Genomic DNA, 18006 nt, shown 5'->3' with positions numbered 1-18006 from the left:
CTTCTCTGCAGATCCTCTCAAGCTCTGTCAGGTTGGACAGGGAGCGTCACTGCACAGCTATTTTCAGATCTCTCCAGAGATGTTCGTTCGGATTCAAGTCCGGGTTCTAGCTGGGCCACTCAAGGACATTCAGAGACTTATCCCAAAGTCACTCCTGTGTTTTCTTGGCCGTGTGTTTAGGGTCCTTGTCTTGTTGGAAGGTGAACCTTCGCCCCAGTCTCAGGTCCTGAGCGCTTTGGAGCAGGTTTTCATCAAGGATCTCTCTATACTTTGCTCCGGTTATCTTTCCTGTGGTCCAGACTAGTCTCCCAGTTCCTGCCGCTGAAAAACATCCCCACGGCATGATGCTGCCACCACCATGCTTCACCGTAAGGATGGTGCCAGGTTTCCTCCAGACGTGACGCACGGCATTCAGACCAGAGAATCTTCTTTCTCATGGTCTGAGAGTCCTTTAGGTGACTTTTAGCAATCTCCAAGTGGGCTGTCATGTGCCTTTACTGAGGAATGTCTTCCGTCTGGCCACTCTACCATAAAGGCCTGATTGGTGGAGTGCTGTCGAGATGTTGTCCAACATATAACTATCAAAATAAAGAAAGTCGCACACTCCATGTGTAATCTCCCAGCAATTTAATTGACCTATTTACCAACGTTGAAACGTTTTGTGTGACAGAATGTGTGACATTCTTTGTTTTGATAGTTTATAGTTTATTCGATGTTAGTCAGCACCTTCACACAAAGCATAATTCTGGGTGTGCGCCATCTCATGTTGTTTTTTATCTTCTGGAAGGTTCTCCCATCTCCACAGATGAACTCTGGAGCTCTGTCAGAGTAACCATCGGGTTCTTGGTCACCTCCCTGACCAAGGCCCTTCTCACCCAATTGCTCAGTTTGGCCAGGCGACCAGCTCTAGGAAGAGTCTTGGTGGTTCCAAACTTCTTCCATTTAAAAGTAATGGGGGACACTTTGTTCTTGGGGACCTTCAATGCTGCATAAATGTTTTGGTACTCTTGCCCAGATCTGTGGCTCGACACAACCCTGTCTCGGGGGCTCTACGGACAATTCCCTCAACCTCATGGCTTGGTTTTTGAACTGACATGCACTGTCAACTGTGGGACCTTATATAGACAGGTGTGTGCCTTTCCAAATCATCTCCAATCAATTGAATTTACCACAGGTGGACTCCAAGTTGTAGAAACATCTCAAGGATGATCAAATCAAATCAAAGTATATTTGTCACGTGCGCCGAATACAACAGGGGTTGTAGACCTTACAGTGAAATGCTTACTTACAGGCTCTAACCAATAGTGCAAAAAAGGTGTTAGGTGAACAATAGGTAAGTAAAGAAATAAAACAACAGTAAAAAGACAGGCTATAAAAGTAGCGAGGCTATATACAGTATATAGTAGCGAGGCTCTAAAAGTAGTGAGGCTACATACAGACACCGGTTAGTCAGGCTGATTGAGGTAATATGAACATGTAGATATGGTTAAAGTGGCTATGCATATATGATGAACAGAGAGTAGCAGTAGCGTAAAAGAGGGGTTGGCGGGTGGTGGGTGGCGGGTGGCGGGTGGCGGGACACAATGCAGATAGTCCGGTTAGCCAATGTGCGGGAGCACTGGTTGGTCGACCCAATTGAGATAATAATAATAATAATAATAATATAGTATGTACATGGATGTATAGTTGAAGTGACTATGCATATATGATAAACAGAGATTAGCAGCAGTGTAAAAACAGGGTTGGGGGGCACAAAATGCAAACAGTCAGGGTAGCCATTTGATTACCTGTTCAGGAGTCTATTGGCTTGGGGGTAAAAACAGTTGAGAAGCCTTTTTTTTCCTAGACTTGGCACTCCGGTACCGCTTGCCACGTGGTAGTAGAGGGAACAGTCTGTGGCTGGGGTCTTTGACAATTATTAGGGCCTTCCTCTGACACCGCCTGGTGTAGAGGTCCTGGATGGCAGGCAGCTTAGCCCCCGTAATGTACTGGGCTGTACGCACTACCCTCTGTAGTAGCCTTGCGGTCAGAGGCTGAGCTATTGCCATACCAGGCAGTGATGCAACCAGGCAGTGATGCTCTTGATGTTGCAGCTGTAGAACCTTTTGAGGATCTGAGGACCCATGCCAAATCTTTTTAGTTTCCTGAGGGGGAATAGGCTTTGTCGAGGCCCTCTTCACGACTGTCTTGGTGTGTTTGGACCATTCTAGTTTGTTGTTGATGTGGACACCGAGGAACTTGAAGCTCTCAACCTGCTCCACTACAGCCCCGTCGATGAGAATGGGGGCGGGATGCACCTGAGCTCAATTTCGAGTCGCATAGCAAAGGGTCTGAATACTTCTGTAAATCAGGTATTGCTGTTTTTTATTTTGAAGGGTATTGCTGTTTTGTTATTATGGGGTATCGTGTTTAGATTGATGAATAAACATTTTTATATAATACATTTTAGAACAAGTGTCACACCCTGACCATAGTTTGCTTTGTATGTTTCTATGTTTTGGTTGGTCAGGGTGTGAGCTGGGTGGGCATTCTATGTTACATGTCTAGTTTGTGTAGTTCTATGTTTGGCCTGATATGGTTCTCAATCAGAGGCAGGTGTTCGTCATTGTCTCTGATTGGGAACCATATTTAGGTAGCCTGTTTGGTGTTGGGTTTTGTGGGTGATTGTCCTTGTTACGGTCTCTGTGTTACTTTGCACCAGTATTAGGCTGTTTCAGTTTTCGTGGTACGTTTATTGTTTTTGTATTTGATTTGTGTTTACTTTGTTTTCATTAAACATGGATTGCAATAGCCACGCCGCATTTTGGTCTGACTCTACTTCACCGAAAGAGAACCGTTACAACAAGGCTGTAACGTAACAATGTGGAAAAAGTGAAGGGGTCTGAATCATTTCCAAATGCACTGTACCTATAGATTGCATTTGGATAACTGTTGCATTGCTATTTGAGTTGTTAATTGGATTTGTTCGGACATTTCTTGATTTCTTGTTGTGTTTTATTTTTTTTATTTTTTGTTGTGTGTGCTTGTTTGACATTTTACTACATTGTTTGGGGCAAGTAACATAAGAATTTCGCTGCACCCACTATAACGTCTGCTAAACTGTATATGCAACCAATACACCTTGATTTGATTTGTCTATAGGCCTATAATTTCACAATTAAAAAATGAGGGTTGGGAAAGCTTTCACTGAAACCTGGCAGTGAAGCTGACCAGTGAGGTAATTTCATCCAGAGACGCAGCAGGAAGGTGAGCCATCACTTGACCAAGGATTCTGGGGGGTTGGGTGGGTAGAGTTAAAGAGGGAACTGATCAGCATAAACTGATGAGGCAGATGCTGGCTCACCAAGGAAGGAATCCAAAAGTAATTAGTAATGTAATTTAATTTCGAGTAAACCAATTGATTGCCTTACTAATTACAGTAACTGATTACATTTTTCAAGTAGTCCGTCCAACCCTGAGTATAATAGTAGCATCATTTGCATTATGTTTTATATACAGTATATCTATGTACAACATATTACCCAAATTACAACACACACACATTATGGATAAGCTTCTTGTACAGCTGCCAGTTAAATAACACAAAAGCTACCTTCAAGAGTCTGTGATATGCAGAGAGATCTTTGACTTTGGTTTTGGCTGAAATCAGGGCAGAAAAGGTGTCTTGAGGACATTGTTGAACATGGAATAAACAATAATATAAATGATCAATATGTTCTTATTTAAGTATTAATGATGTTTTATGGACAGTATACATAAGATTTTTATCGCTGCCTCAAATTAGTTGTATGTACAGTCCCCCCCAAAAAATCCACAACATAAGATCCTGACATGACATGATTTGCGTTCTGTTCCACCGGTTACTTCTAGCCTAGGGCAATGAGTCATAAGTGATTGTGTGTGACATTAGACCTGTCACAATAGTCAACTACAGGAGCAGGGTTCATTTGTCCCGGTTTGAATATGAAAATGAACTTACCGGCCTGGACAAACAGTACATTTGAGATAAAGATGAAAAATAGACAAAGAGGAAGATGATCATATTTCTATTGTTATTATAGTGTAAGACATGGATTCTTACGCTTCAGACATGGCTACTGTTCTGTGTGTCCCCCCCGTCAATGAAAAAGATGACGAAAATGGACTCAAATATTGTTTTTCTCAACTATGTCACTATATTTTGGATAATACAAGTGATGAGCTGGCAAAAATGTGTTTCAACGTTCTAAAAACATGTTGTTGGTTTGGATGACATTCATATTCATTCTGCCAGGTTATCAATTTACATTTTGACTTGTTTTTTCATTTGACCTTTAACTAGTCAGTTAAGAACACATTTGTATTTACAATGACAGCCTAGGAACAATGGGTTAACTGCCTTGTTCAGGAGCAGAATGACAGATTTGTACCTCGTCAGCTCAGGGATTTGATCTAGCAACCTTTTTGGTTAGTGGCTTTTTGGTCAGAACTACAACAATTGACTGTTTATAAAACATATGATACAACTCCAGAAAATGAGATGATCTAGGAATCATTAAATAGTCAATGAAAGGCAGTACTGTTAACACAATCAATCTGTCTGACTAGTATTTGGTCTTTATTTAATGTAGTTTTTATTCAATATTATTAGTATTTAGAAACATATTTCACTAGAATGCAGTATTTGGGGCATTGATTAAATAATGTTTTTATGTAGGTTTATAATTTCGTTTGTGAAGGTATTCTCCCAAGAGATCTCCTTTTAATTATTGTAGACTTTAGATTGCATAAATTGTACATATAAATAGCTTAATTGGTTAGCTATCTTCTGTAACATCTCACAAAAATAGGATAGGTAACACAAATCAAATCAAATCAAATCAAATGTATTTATATAGCCCTTCGTACATCAGCTGATATCTCAAAGTGCTGTACAGAAACCCAGCCTAAAACCCCAAACAGCAAGCAATGCAGGTGTAGAAGCACGGTGGCTAGGAAAAACTCCCTAGAAAGGCCAAAACCTAGGAAGAAACCTAGAGAGGAACCAGGCTATGTGGGGTGGCCAGTCCTCTTCTGGCTGTGCCGGGTGGAGATTATAACAGAACATGGCCAAGATGTTCAAATGTTCATAAATGACCAGCATGGTCGAATAATAACAAGGCAGAACAGTTGAAACTGGAGCAGCAGCACAGTCAGGTGGACCGGGGACAGCAAGGAGTCATCATGTCAGGTAGTCCTGGGGCACGGTCCTAGGGCTCAGGTCCTCCGAGAGAGAGAAAGAAAGAGAGAATTAGAGAGAGCATATGTGGGGTGGCCAGTCCTCTTCTGGCTGTGCTGGGTGGAGATTATAACAGAACATGGCCAAGATGTTCAAATGTTCATAAATGACCAGCCTGGTCGAATAATAGTAAGGCAGAACAGTTGAAACTGGAGCAGCAGCATGGCCAGGTGGACTGGGGACAGCAAGGAGTCATCATGTCAGGTAGTCCTGGGGCATGGTCCTAGGGCTCAGGTCCTCCGAGAGAGAGAAATAAAGAAGGAGAGAATTAGAGAACGCACACTTAGATTCACACAGGACACCGAATAGGACAGGAGAAGCAATCCAGATATAACAGACTGACCCTAGCCCCCCGACACAAACTACTGCAACATAAATACTGGAGGCTGAGACAGGAGGGGACAGGAGACACTGTGGCCCCATCCGAGGACACCCCCGGACAGGGCCAAACAGGAAGGATATAACCCCACCCACTTTGCCAAAGCACAGCCCCCACACCACTAGAGGGATATCTTCAACCACCAACTTACCATCCTGAGACAAGGCTGAGTATAGCCCACAAAGATCTCCGCCACGGCACAACCCAAGGGGGGGGCACCAACCCAGACAGGATGACCACAACAGTGAATCAACCCACTCAGGTGACGCACCCCCTGCAGGGACGGCATGAGAGAGCCCCGGTAAGCCAGTGACTCAGCCCCTGTAATAGGGTTAGAGGCAGAGAATCCCAGTGGAAAGAGGGGAACCGGCCAGGCAGAGACAGCAAGGGCGGTTCGTTGCTCCAGAGCCTTTCCGTTCACCCTCCCACTCCTGGGCCAGACTACACTCAATCATATGACCCGCTGAAGAGATGAGTCTTCAGTAAAGACTTAAAGGTTGAGACCGAGTTTGCGTCTCATAACAATTTTCTGGTATTTCGATAATTCATAAAATATCCAATTGTAAAAATAAATAAAAACTGATTGCAATAGAAATTGTTGGCAAACTAAAACAATCCTTGAGTAAATCAAGTGGACAAACTTCCTATTTACTACTTCAACTTGACCTCTCTTTGTTGGGGTGACTACTCATACTGACAGCAAGCCACTTTCAAAACATTAGTACTGGAAACGTACCTTTCATTTGAGGAGAACCTACTGTAGTCGTCTATGTGAGGTTGGAGGGACGGAAAGTGAGTAGATACATAGATACTCGGCCTCGCGTGAGGTGTTCACTAAAATAGACTCACTGTCCTCACCATTCTTGCTGTGAAATGCTGCAGATCCCGTGTGTCTTTTCACCTGTCCGGTTGTCTGTTCATACACAGTGACTGACCGGAAGGGGGACAAACTCCATGGAGTGACTTGATTTCAGCTTAAGTGGTTGTACTACATGGGAGAGTGTAATAACGTTTATGTAAGTGATACATTATATGTGGTGTACACAACTAAGAGCATTTCAGAGGATTTGGTCTATGTCACACAACTGTACAAAGCCATGTAATTGGGGAAAATAACAATGACCACACAGATTTGAGTTAACCTTATCTGTATTATAAGAGTTGAATGTTCCCAAGGACTTTCATTTTTTGTTTTGTGTAGCTGGCAGTGACTGGCACTAAAATAAGGCAGGTGTACCTCTGTCAACAATATTCTAAGTTGCACAAATTAGAAATATTTTTTTTTTACATGTTTTCCTAAGTAAGGGACGTACAGTATTTCTATCCTGTATATTGAGAGTGTATTAAATATATTGTCCTGTTGTTCGCAAAATGAACATTTTTTGAATCTCAACCACAGCAATCCATAATGCCCCCATAATCATTTGACAAGCAGTTAAATATGCACTTGAGCTCAAAAGATGATTGATTTATTAATTAATAGGTCATACTGTACATGTTGAAACACTTCTAACTCTTGATGGGGGATATGCAGATGCAGTAATACATTAGTATGCAGTGCATTCGTAAAGTATTCAGACCCCTTGGCTTTTTCTACATTTTGTTACATTACAGCCTTATTCCAAAATGGATTAGATACTTTTCCCCTCATCAATCTACACACAGTACCCCGTAATGACAGAGTGAAAACAGGATAAAACATAGAAATACTTTATTTACATAAGTATTCCGACGCTTAGCTATGCGACTCGGAATTGAGCTCAGGTGCATCCTGTTTCCATTGATCATCCTTGAGATGTTTCTACAACTTGATTGGAGTCCACCTGTGGTAAATTCAAATGATTGGACATGATTAGAAAAGGCACACACCTGTCCCACAGTTGACAGTGCATGTCAGAGCAAAAACCAAGCCATGAAGTCGAAGGAATTGTCCGTAGAGCTCAGAGAGCTCCGGATTGTGTCGAGGCATAGATCTGGGGAAGGGTACCAAAACATGTATGCAGCATTGAAGGTCCCCAAGAACACAGTGGCCTCCATCATTCTTAAATGTGAGAAGTTTGGAACCACCAAGACTCTTCCTAGAGCTGGCCAACCGGACAAACTGAGCAATCGGGGGAGAATGGCCTTGGTCAGGGAGGTAACCAAGAACTCAAGAGTTCCTCTGTCGAGATGGGAGAACCTTCCAGCCATATCTGCAGAACTCCTCCAATCAGGCCTTTATGGTAGAGACGGAAGCCAGACGGAAGCCACTCCTCAATCAAAGGCACATGACAGCCCGCTTGGAGTTGGCCAAAAGGCACCTAAAGACTCTCAGACCTTGAGAAACAAGATTCCCTGGTCTGATGAAACCAATATCGAACTCTTTGGCCTGAATGCGAAGCATCACATCTGTAGGAAATCTGGCACCATCCCTATGGTGAAGCATGGTGGTTGCATGCGGCAGGGACTGGGAGACTAGTCAGGATAGAGGGAAAGATGAACAGAGAAAAGTACAGAGAGATCCTTGATGAAAACCTGATCCAGAGCACTCAGGACCTTAGACTAGGGCGAAGGTTTACCTTCCAGCAGGACAATGACCCTACACAGCCAAGACAATGCAGGAGTGGCTTTGGGACAAGTCTGAATGGCATTGAGTGGCCCAGCCAGACCCCAGACCCAATCGAACATCTCTGGAGAGACCTGAAAATAGCAGTGCAGAGTCACTCCCGATCCAACCTAGTCAAGAGAACCAAGACAATTTTCTCAGACCTAAATGTAACACTGATATCAGGCGGTAGTGGAGTATTGTACATTAAACAAGAAACTGCACTTGAAATACTCAAACCATTTTTTTTTTATTGTCTTGTAACTTCTGCATACAGGTGTTTCAAATAAAGACATGCATTTGCTCAGATACAATATATATTGTATTAATACTTAATAAAAACTTATTTTAACTATTTATATTTGCTTCAACAGTCTCATATAGTTATTTGAATTAAAATGTTGATTTCATGTACAAAAAATAACAAATATATTCAATAACTGTGTCTTTCTTCTCCATGTGTTCACTCAGTTATCTGTTACAGTTATAATTGGTACCTTCAGTTGTCCTCTCCTTTTCTACTTCTTTTATTTCCAATCAGAAAAGCCTTCCTTGATAATCATCACTAATCTGCAAAACATTTCATACACCAAAGTAAACAGATGTAATTGTAGTTCTGTGTTGTAGCAATGTGTTGACTACAGGAATTGATCGTCTCAGTGCATGCAATGTTTTGTGTACCTTATTAAGCATCAAACATCTTCTTTCTGCCCTCCATGCCTGACATGGCATCCACATTTTGACGCCAGTCGGTGACCTCCTCTTTCTGTGGGGAGCAGAAATGTATCATTGACACTCAATCAGTCATTGACAAACAAACTAGCGTGAGAATAAACAACAAGTTCATCATTTGGATTCGAGATGAAGAGCTTCTTAGATTTCTACTGTCTGTGATAATACCTCAATATAACAAGTAAAAGCAAGTAGACATCGTGACGAAGTACAACGGACTGAGCATGGACCAGTCTTACCTTCTCCTCTGCTTTCTTGACTGTCTTGAGGTTGGACTTGAAGTCGATTGTCTCTTTGTGCTTGGAGCCCAGCAGAACACTGAGCATCATCTCAGCTGAGATCTTCACCTTCTTCAGGCTTGGCTTCTTGAACTTGCTCTGCAGCTCAATGATCTTCAGACCCAACTCATGGCACTGGCAGAGCACAGAGGACATAATAACTTTCAGTCACAATACAGGCTTTCACATTTACTGTGATCATTGCCAATGTCCCAAATGGCACCCTATTCCCTTTATAGTGCACTAATTTTGCCCAGGCCCTATAGGGCTTTGGTTAAAAGTAGTGCATTATATAGGGAATAGAGTGCTATTTGGGACAGATGCGTAGTCTTCCCAGTTGTACAGCAACGAGTATGTACTGTGGCTGATGTTCCCTCTTAATTAATGTTGTGAAGTCGTAGCCGTTGGGAGGCAGTGTTTTGTATTATCAAAGACAGCACAGAATGAAGACGGAAATAGAAGTCCTTGATCACGCTTGTAGCGATGTCATGGCGATGTTGGATAGCTAAGTTCATACACAGAAACACGTCATCGGGTCGAACGGTCAACTCTCGCTGAACTGCACCTGTGCAGGCCGTCAAATAAAAGGCACTCCTTTGATATGAAGCTGTTTGTCACTTCCATGAGGTTGGAGTAATGACATGTTCAGCTACGTAAGACATTTCGAGAAAATTAACAACCGAGGAAGAATTTTTCACTTCTCTCATTGACTTCCCAAACCCTGGCCTTTTTTAAATGTTTTTTGTATTTATTTTTTACAAAAAATTATTAAGTATTTGCTTTTTAAATGTCAAAAGTAAATGTAACTTCCAAAATATACTTAAGTATCAAAAGTTAAAGTAAAAAAATAAATAATTTCAAATGGCTTACATTAAGTTTTTTTTTTTAATCCACAGATAGCCTCCAACACTAAGACATAATTTACAAATTAAGCATTTTTGTTTAGTCAGTTCGCCAGATCAGAGGCAGTAGGGATGACATGGGATGTTCTCTTGATAAGTGTGTGAATTGTACCAATTTCTAAGTATTCAAAATGTAACAAGTACTTTTGGGTGACAGGGAAAATGTATGGAGTAAAAAGTACATTATTTTCTATAGGAATGTAGTGAAGTAAAAATAAAAGACCCCCAAAAAAAAAAAAATACTTAATGTAAGTATTTCAATTATTTTTACTTACATCTTTACACCCCTGATCTTCTGTAATTTCCCTCTGAAATTATTAGTTTTCTACAAATTAATTAAACTACCTCCTTGTCAGTTTTGGTTACTTTCAGTCCCACGTCGTATCGCTCCTCATCTACCACGTCGATCTTACGTTGCAGATCTTTGCACAATTCCTGCCAAGAGAACAAAAGACAGCCAATTTATCATATTTTCTTTTGTTACACTTTCTGTAAAGAATTTCAACTGTCGTGTATTATAATGCATTATGCACACCCTCACATGGCGTCATAAATGCACAGTATTGTATACAATGTCAATGTGAGTATCAGTGTGTATACCTAGGTCTATATCCAGGTCTCTCTTGAAAAATAGATTTTTATCTCAACAAGACCCACCTAGTTAAATTTTTTTAAATATATTTTCATCCCTTATTTTACTGAGAAAAATTATCATCTACAGCAACAACCTGGGGAATAGTTACAGGAATGAGCTAATTGGAAGCTGGGGCTGATTAGGTGGCCATATTTGGAATTTAGCCAGGACACCAGGGTTAACGCCCCTACTCTTACAACAAGTGCCATGGGATATTTAATGACCACAGGATACCTATTTTAACATCCCAACTGAAAGACAGCACCCTACATAAGGAAGATAGTTTTTTAGACCAGAGAAAAGTGACTCCTACTGGCCCTCCAACACCACGTTTAGCAGTATCTGGTCTCCCATCCAGAGACAGACCAGGACCAACCCTGCTTAGCTTCAGAGGATAGCCAGTAGTGGGATTGCAGGGTGGTATGCTGCTGGCAGACTGAAGTTGAAATAAATAATACCATGAGCTCATCCACAGACAAGCCAGAAAGCTTGAGAGGAGGGACTCTCTCAGCCAGAGCTTCTTCTCTTTCTCTCTTCTTCTCCTCCGTCTCAACCTCTAGCATCTGGCCAGCTACTGTCAGCAATCTGATCTATAGGAAGGAAACATAAAGCTACTGTCAGCAATCTGATCTATAGGAAGGAAACATAAAGCTACTGTCAGCAATCTGATCTATAGGAAGGAAACATAAAGCTACTGTCAGCAATCCGATCTATAGGAAGGAAACATAAAGCTACTGTCAGCAATCCGATCTATAGGAAGGAAACATAAAGCTACTGTCAGCAATCTGATCTATAGGCTAAAGCTACCACATGAGGTTGGTGGCACCTTAATTGGAGAGGACGGGCTCGTGATAATGGCTGGAGCGGAATACGTGGAATTGTATCAAACACGTCTTTATAGGAGCACAAACATCCAAAGGAATGTAAACATAGGTTCAAAAGGTCACAAGAGGTCGGGGTTCATGAGCTACACATGAGCTACGCGTTATGACATGCGTTCTGTTTATGTCATTGGAGGCTGCTGTGGGGGAGGACGGCTCATAATAATGGCTGGATAGGAGTCAATGGAATGGTATCAAACGCATCAAACATGTGGTTTCCATGTGGTTGATGCCATTCCATTGACTCCATTCCAGCCATTATTATGAGTCGGTCTCCCCTCAGCAGTCTCCACTGATTTATACACTGTTCATATCTCAAATCAAATCAAATCAAATCCAATCTTATTGGTCACATACACGTGATTAGCAGATGTTATTGCGGGTGTAGGGAAATGCTTGTGCTTCTAGTTCCGACAGTGTAAGACTACAAGTTTTGTTCTTATGTTGACCATGGATGCCAAAATGCTCACCTTCAACCCCAACCGTCGGGCTGAGGAGATCTTGGACTTTTCTTTTAGTTTGGGCCTGTGTCAACATTAAATGACAGAGGGGGAGAAATAGAGAACATGGAGATGGGCTGTTCTGTTATATGATGTGGTTCATCTTTCCAAGGCACACGTAAACATCACTACTTACGCGTCCGCCATGTTTCCCTTATTGTCTTAGCCCTGAAATTTGGAGGTAGAAGAAGAAAGCATTTTCACCCTCAACACAAACAAAAAAACGAAACAACAGAACATTCAGGCTTACATACCATTCATGAGGATCCAGGTCGGGCCTTTTTATCAACTGGTGCTAAAAAAATATATATATACATTTTGTAATAATCTTTTTTTTCTTTTTTAAAATGTATTTGGTTGAAAAAATGTATTGCAAATACAATGTAGTGTATCTTTCACATATTAAGCTGTTGCCAATGCTGAGGATGGGGATTGATGATTGGTTGTATCCTCATTTGCATCAGCTATGTCACACACCCAGTGCACATGTTGCCTCATTGAACCTCATTTAGAACATTTAATGTGCACTGCTGGTTAACCCTGTGTCCAAGTCCAATAGAGGCCTGTGTCCATACTTGAGGTATCTTATTTGAAAAGTATTTGAAATGTATGTAAGGCAGAAGAGGGCTCTTGTTATTTGAAGCTCACAGGATGTGAGGGTGAATGAGTAAGACAACATTTAAGTGCCTTTGAAAGGGGTACAGTAGTATAGCAGGTGCAGTGGTTTGTGTCAAGAACTGCAACGTGACTGGGTTTTTCAGGCTCAACGGTTTCCCGTGTGAATCAAGAATGGTCCACCACCCAAAGGAAATCCAGCCAACTTGACACAACTGTGGGAAGCATTGAAGTCAACATGGGCCAGCATCCCTGTGGGACGCTTACGACACCTTGTAGAGTCCATAACCCAACAAATTTGTATTTGTATTTATTATGGATCCCTATTAGCTGCTGCCACTGTATCTACAGTGCATTCGGAAAGTATTCAGACACCTTGACTTTTTCCAAATGTTGTTACCTTACAGACTTATTCTAAAATGGATTCAATTGTTTTTCCCCTCATCAATGTATACACAATACCCCATAATAACAAAGAAAAAACAGTTTATTTAAAAAATACTAAATGTATTAAAAATAACAAAATAAAATATCACATTTACATAAGTATCCAGACACTTTACTCAGTACTTTGTTGAAGCACTTCTGGCAGCGATTACAGCCTCAAGTTTTCTTGGGTATGACGCTACAAGCTTGGCACACCTCCTGTACTTGGGGACTTTCTCCCATTCTTCTCTGTAGATCCTCTCAAGCTCTGTTAGGTTGGTGGGGAGCGTCGCTGCATAGCTATTTTCGGGTCTATTTTCGTTTGGGTTCAAGTCTGGGCTCCAGCTCGGCCACTCAAGGACATTCAGAGACTTATCCTGAAGCCACTCCTGTGTTGCCTTGGCTGTGTACTTAGGGTCATTGTCCTGTTGTCCTGCATATCTTTGCTCCGTTAATCTTTCCCTTGATGCTGACTAGCCTCCCAGTTCCTGGCGCTGAAAAATATCCCCACAACATGATGCTGCCACCACCATGCTTCACCGTAGGGATGGTGCCAGGTTTCCTCTACACCTGACGCTTGGTTTTCAGGCCAAAGAGTTCAATCTTGGTTTCATCAGACCAGAGAATCTTGTTTCTCATGGTCTGAGAGTCCTTTAGGTGCCTTTTGGCAAAATCCAAGCGGGCTGTCATGTGCCTTTTACTGAGTCGTGGCTTCTGCCATAAAGACCTGCCAAAAGGCCTGATTAGTGGAGTGCTGCAGAGAGAGTTGTCCTTCTGGAAGGTTCTCCCAGCTCTGTCAAAGTGACCATCAGGTTCTTGGTCACCTCCAGGACCAAGGCCCATCTCAAGGATGATCAATGGAAACAGGATGCATCTGAGCTCAATTTCGAGGTATTTCATTTTTTTTATGTATACATTTGCAAAACAATCTAAAAACCTGTTTTGCTTTCATTATGGGGTATTGTGTGTTGATTGATGAGGCCTTTTTTTTATTTAACCATTTTAGTCAAGGGGTCTGAATACTTTCCGACTAAACTGTATCACATATACATCTTTTGGGGGAAATGTCAGGGCATGCACTGCACTTTAAATCTCTTAAAGATCTCTACAGATCTATGTCCCACCCTCGGGACAGTTGAGCTAATGTGCGCTAATGTGATTAGCATGATGTTGTAAGTAACAAGAACATTTCCCAGGACATAGACATATATTATATGGGCAGAAAGCTTAGAAATTCTTGTTAATCTAACTGCACTGCCCAATTTACAGTAGCTAATACAGTGAAAACATGCCATGCTATTGTTTGAGGAGAGTGCACAGTTATGTACTTGAAAATGTATATATTGACCAATTAAGCACATTTGTGCAGACTTGATGCAACATTTTCAACAGAAATATAGTAGATCATTGGATCAGTCTAAAACTTTGCACACATACTGCAGTCACCTGGCCAAAATCTAAATTGCGCCTAGTGTCCTAAATTTAAACATGTTTTTTCTTTATATTATCTTTTACCAGATCTAATGTGTTATATTCTTCTACATTCATTTCACATTTCCACAAACTTCAAAGTGTTTCCTTTCAAAAAAATATAAAAAGCTGGTCATGGGTGCACCTCAGCCACGCTCAAGTTCCTAAACGATATCATAATAGATAAGAGACATTACTGTGCAGCCGTATTCATCGACCTGGTCAAATCGGAGGGCATGTTGTCCGGACCTCTGGCAGTCTCTATGGGGGTGCCACAGGGTTCAATTCTCGGCCCGACTCTCTTCTCTGTATACATCAATGATGTTGCACTTGCTGCCGGTGATTGTTTGATCCACCTCTACGCAGACGACACCATTCTGTATACCTCTAGCCCTTCTTTGGACACTGTGTTAACTAACCTCCAGACGAGCTTCAATGCCATACAACCTTCCTTCCAGTGGCCTCCAACTGCTCTTAAATGCAAGTAAAACTAAATGCATGCTCTTCAACCGATCGCTGCCCGCACCTGCCCGCCCGTCCATCATCACTACTCTGGACGGTTCTGACTTAGAATATGTGGACAACTACAAATACCTAGGTGTCTGGTTGGACTGTAAACTCTCCTTCCAGACTCACATTAAGCATCTCCAATCCAAAATTACATCTAGAATCGGCTTCCTAATTCGCAACAAAGCATCCTTCACTCATGCTGCCAAACATACCCTTGTAAAACTGACTATCCTACCGATCCTCGACTTTGGCGATGTCATTTACAAAATAGCCTCCAACACTCTACTCAACAAATTGGATGCAGTCTGTCACAGTGCCATCCGTTTTGTCACCAAAGCCCCATATACTACCCACCACTGCGAACTGTATGCTCTCGTTGGCTGTCCCTCGCTTCATACTCGTCGCCAAACCCACTGGCTCCAGGTCATCTACAAGTCTCTGCTAGGTAAAGCCCCGCCTTATCTCTGCTCACTGGTCACCATAGCAGCACCCACCCGTAGCACGCGATCCAGCAGGTATATCTCACTGGTCACCCCTGAAGCCAATTCCTCATTTGGCTGCCTTTCCTTCCAGTTCTCTGCTGCCAATGACTGGAACAACTGCAAAAATCACTGAAGCTGGAGACTCATATCTCCCTCACTAGCTTTAAGCACCAGCCGTCAGAGCAGCTCACAGATCACTGCACCTGTACAAAGCCCATCAGTAAATAGCCCATCCAACTACCTCACCCCCATAGTCTATTTATTTATTTATCTTGCTCCTTTGCACCCCGATATCTCTACTTGCACAGTCATTTTCTGCACATCTACCATTCCAGTGTTTAAATGCTATATTGTAATTACTTCGGCACCATGGCCCATTTATTGCCTTTACCTCCCTAATCCTACCTCATTTACACACACTGTATATATATACTTTTTCTACCGTATTATTGACTGTTTGTTTATTCCATGTGTAACTCTGTGTTGTTGTATGTGTCGAACTGCTTTGCTTTATCTTGTCCAGGTCGCAGTTCTAAATGAGAACTTGTTCTCAACTAGCTTACATGGTTAAATAAAGGTGAAATAAAAAAATTAAATGGCATCGAGAATATGCATATCCTTGCTTCAGCTCCTGAGCTACAGTTATATTTGGGTATGTCATTTAAGAAGTTTTTTTTTTTTTAAAGGTCTGATCCATAATAGTTTTTTTAACACTCAAAATTAAAACCCTTATTTATTAACCATTTCAAATGCAGCTCTGGTTTATTTGAGAACAAACAAAGGTTTGCCAAATTGTTATATTTAAATAATTATTGTGACATTTAAAAATTGTAACATTTGTTGAATATCCAAGCTTTACAATGTGCGGTGTTAACATGTATTTCCATAACTGACCAGAGTCTCTGCATAGGCGTCAATAAGACTCCATAACCCACTTATTCCAAGGCATGTGAACTAATTAACACTAACTATTCACTGTCAGTCTTCAGAACAATGTTAATCCAATGTGTCTTCATCTTATACCATACATTTCCATTCTGAATTCAAGCAGCCCTCAAGAAATAAATACAATTGACCTATGCTGAAAAGTTACACATTCCAAACTGTTTTCCACCGCTCTCCTCAACCAGCAAAACTCCTCCTACATTAATTTCAAACCTAAAATGTAATACATTTCATCCACACAGAAGATTACATTTTAAAAAGTTTCTTCATATTACGCCAAAGGAGTCATTGAGACAAACCCTACCTTTAAGGTGTAGAAAAGTCTGAGGGAGAGAGTGAGAGGGAGTTTAGGGTGGGAGAGTAGCTGACAGCGTATAGGGGAAATATCATTCAGATTTATAGTTTATAACCCCTGTGTGAATGGCTCACTAAAATAGACTGCTCTCTGTCCGAGTCACTCTCCCACTGACATTGACGTTTACTGTTGCACATAGCATCTAAATGTTATTCAGGCAGGTAAGTGCTGTAATTAAATACTTTTATGGACTTGAACGTTTGGGGGCGGTACACTGTCAATCTGTCTCATGGTTCTGACTTCACCCGTTGGTGGCAAGTTGACATGTAGCATGTATTGCTACAATCACCTCTAAACCCTTTCTCTGGACCAGTATCATACCTACACCTTTAGAACTTTATACAGAGTATGGAGTTTTGTCATAGGGATGTCCTAAAATGGAGTTTACATTTGCAAAAATGTCGAAAACTTTTTTTTCGCTTTGTCACCACTTTTGAATCAATTTTAGAATGAGGCTGTAACATAACAAAATGTGGAAAAAGTCAAGGGGTCTGAATATTTCCCAAAGGCCCTGTAGCTAGGAATGTTACCATAAAAAAATGACTGTAAAATATGATGATGTAGGGTTTGTCAGGATTGTGGACAGGTTTGTGGTTGGGTGATGTGGACATAAGGAATACTATAACATAGCATACCTCTATATTGTTGTTCCCCACTTTGATTTCAATGTTGTATCGTTTGTCATCTATAATATCAATCTTTTGGTGTTGGTCTTTGCAAAGGTCCTGCAAGAATATGATATCATGTAGAAAAGAACACCATACTTCAACACATTAATTACTGATAACGGTATTGTTGAAAAAGCAGAATATTTAAAAACATTTATATACTGCAAAAATAATGACTTGGGTTAGAGTATTTGGTATTTTATTAAGATCCCCATTAGCTGTTGCGAAAGCAGCAGCTACTCTTCCTGGGGTCCACACAAAACTTGAAACATGACATAATACAGAACATTAATAGACAAGAACAGCTCAAGGACAGAACTACATACAAAATGTGTTTTAAAGGCACACGTAGCATACATATCAATGCATACACACAAACTATCTATGT

General features: G+C 41.3%; 1 protein-coding gene across 2 annotated transcripts; it reads right to left on the bottom strand.

Moving 5' to 3' along the window:
- Positions 1-8457: 8457 nt before the first annotated feature.
- LOC118400715 (troponin I, slow skeletal muscle-like) lies at positions 8458-17004 on the bottom strand. Of its 2 annotated transcripts, XM_035797726.2 has the most exons (9): positions 16900-16960; positions 12402-12442; positions 12284-12315; positions 12118-12172; positions 11225-11356; positions 10478-10567; positions 9192-9365; positions 8902-8986; positions 8458-8790 (listed from the first exon to the last, which is right to left on the bottom strand). In XM_035797726.2, the coding sequence occupies exons 3-8, from the start codon at positions 12292-12294 to the stop codon at positions 8906-8908; spliced, it is 543 nt and encodes a 180-aa protein (XP_035653619.1). In that variant the 5' UTR covers positions 12295-12315; positions 12402-12442; positions 16900-16960; the 3' UTR covers positions 8458-8790; positions 8902-8905. The 2 variants fall into 2 exon arrangements, with proteins under 2 accessions (XP_035653619.1, XP_035653618.1); XM_035797725.2 differs by lacking the exon at positions 12402-12442 and having other exon boundaries at positions 16900-17004.
- Positions 17005-18006: the final 1002 nt, after the last annotated feature.

Source organism: Oncorhynchus keta, chromosome 22 (assembly GCF_023373465.1).
Source record: "Oncorhynchus keta strain PuntledgeMale-10-30-2019 chromosome 22, Oket_V2, whole genome shotgun sequence".
NCBI lineage: Eukaryota > Metazoa > Chordata > Actinopteri > Salmoniformes > Salmonidae > Oncorhynchus > Oncorhynchus keta.
This window is presented reverse-complemented; position numbering and strand designations above follow the sequence as displayed.

Excerpts from the sequence above, each read along its gene's own strand:
- LOC118400715 (XM_035797725.2), bottom strand. Across the intron at positions 10,568-11,224 it reads TGTCTGTGGATGAGCTCATG|GAATTGTGCAAAGATCTGCA; the intron begins GTATTATTTATT and ends TTCTCTTGGCAG. Across the intron at positions 8,987-9,191 it reads TCAAGAAAGCAGAGGAGAAG|AAAGAGGAGGTCACCGACTG; the intron begins GTAAGACTGGTC and ends TGCTCCCCACAG.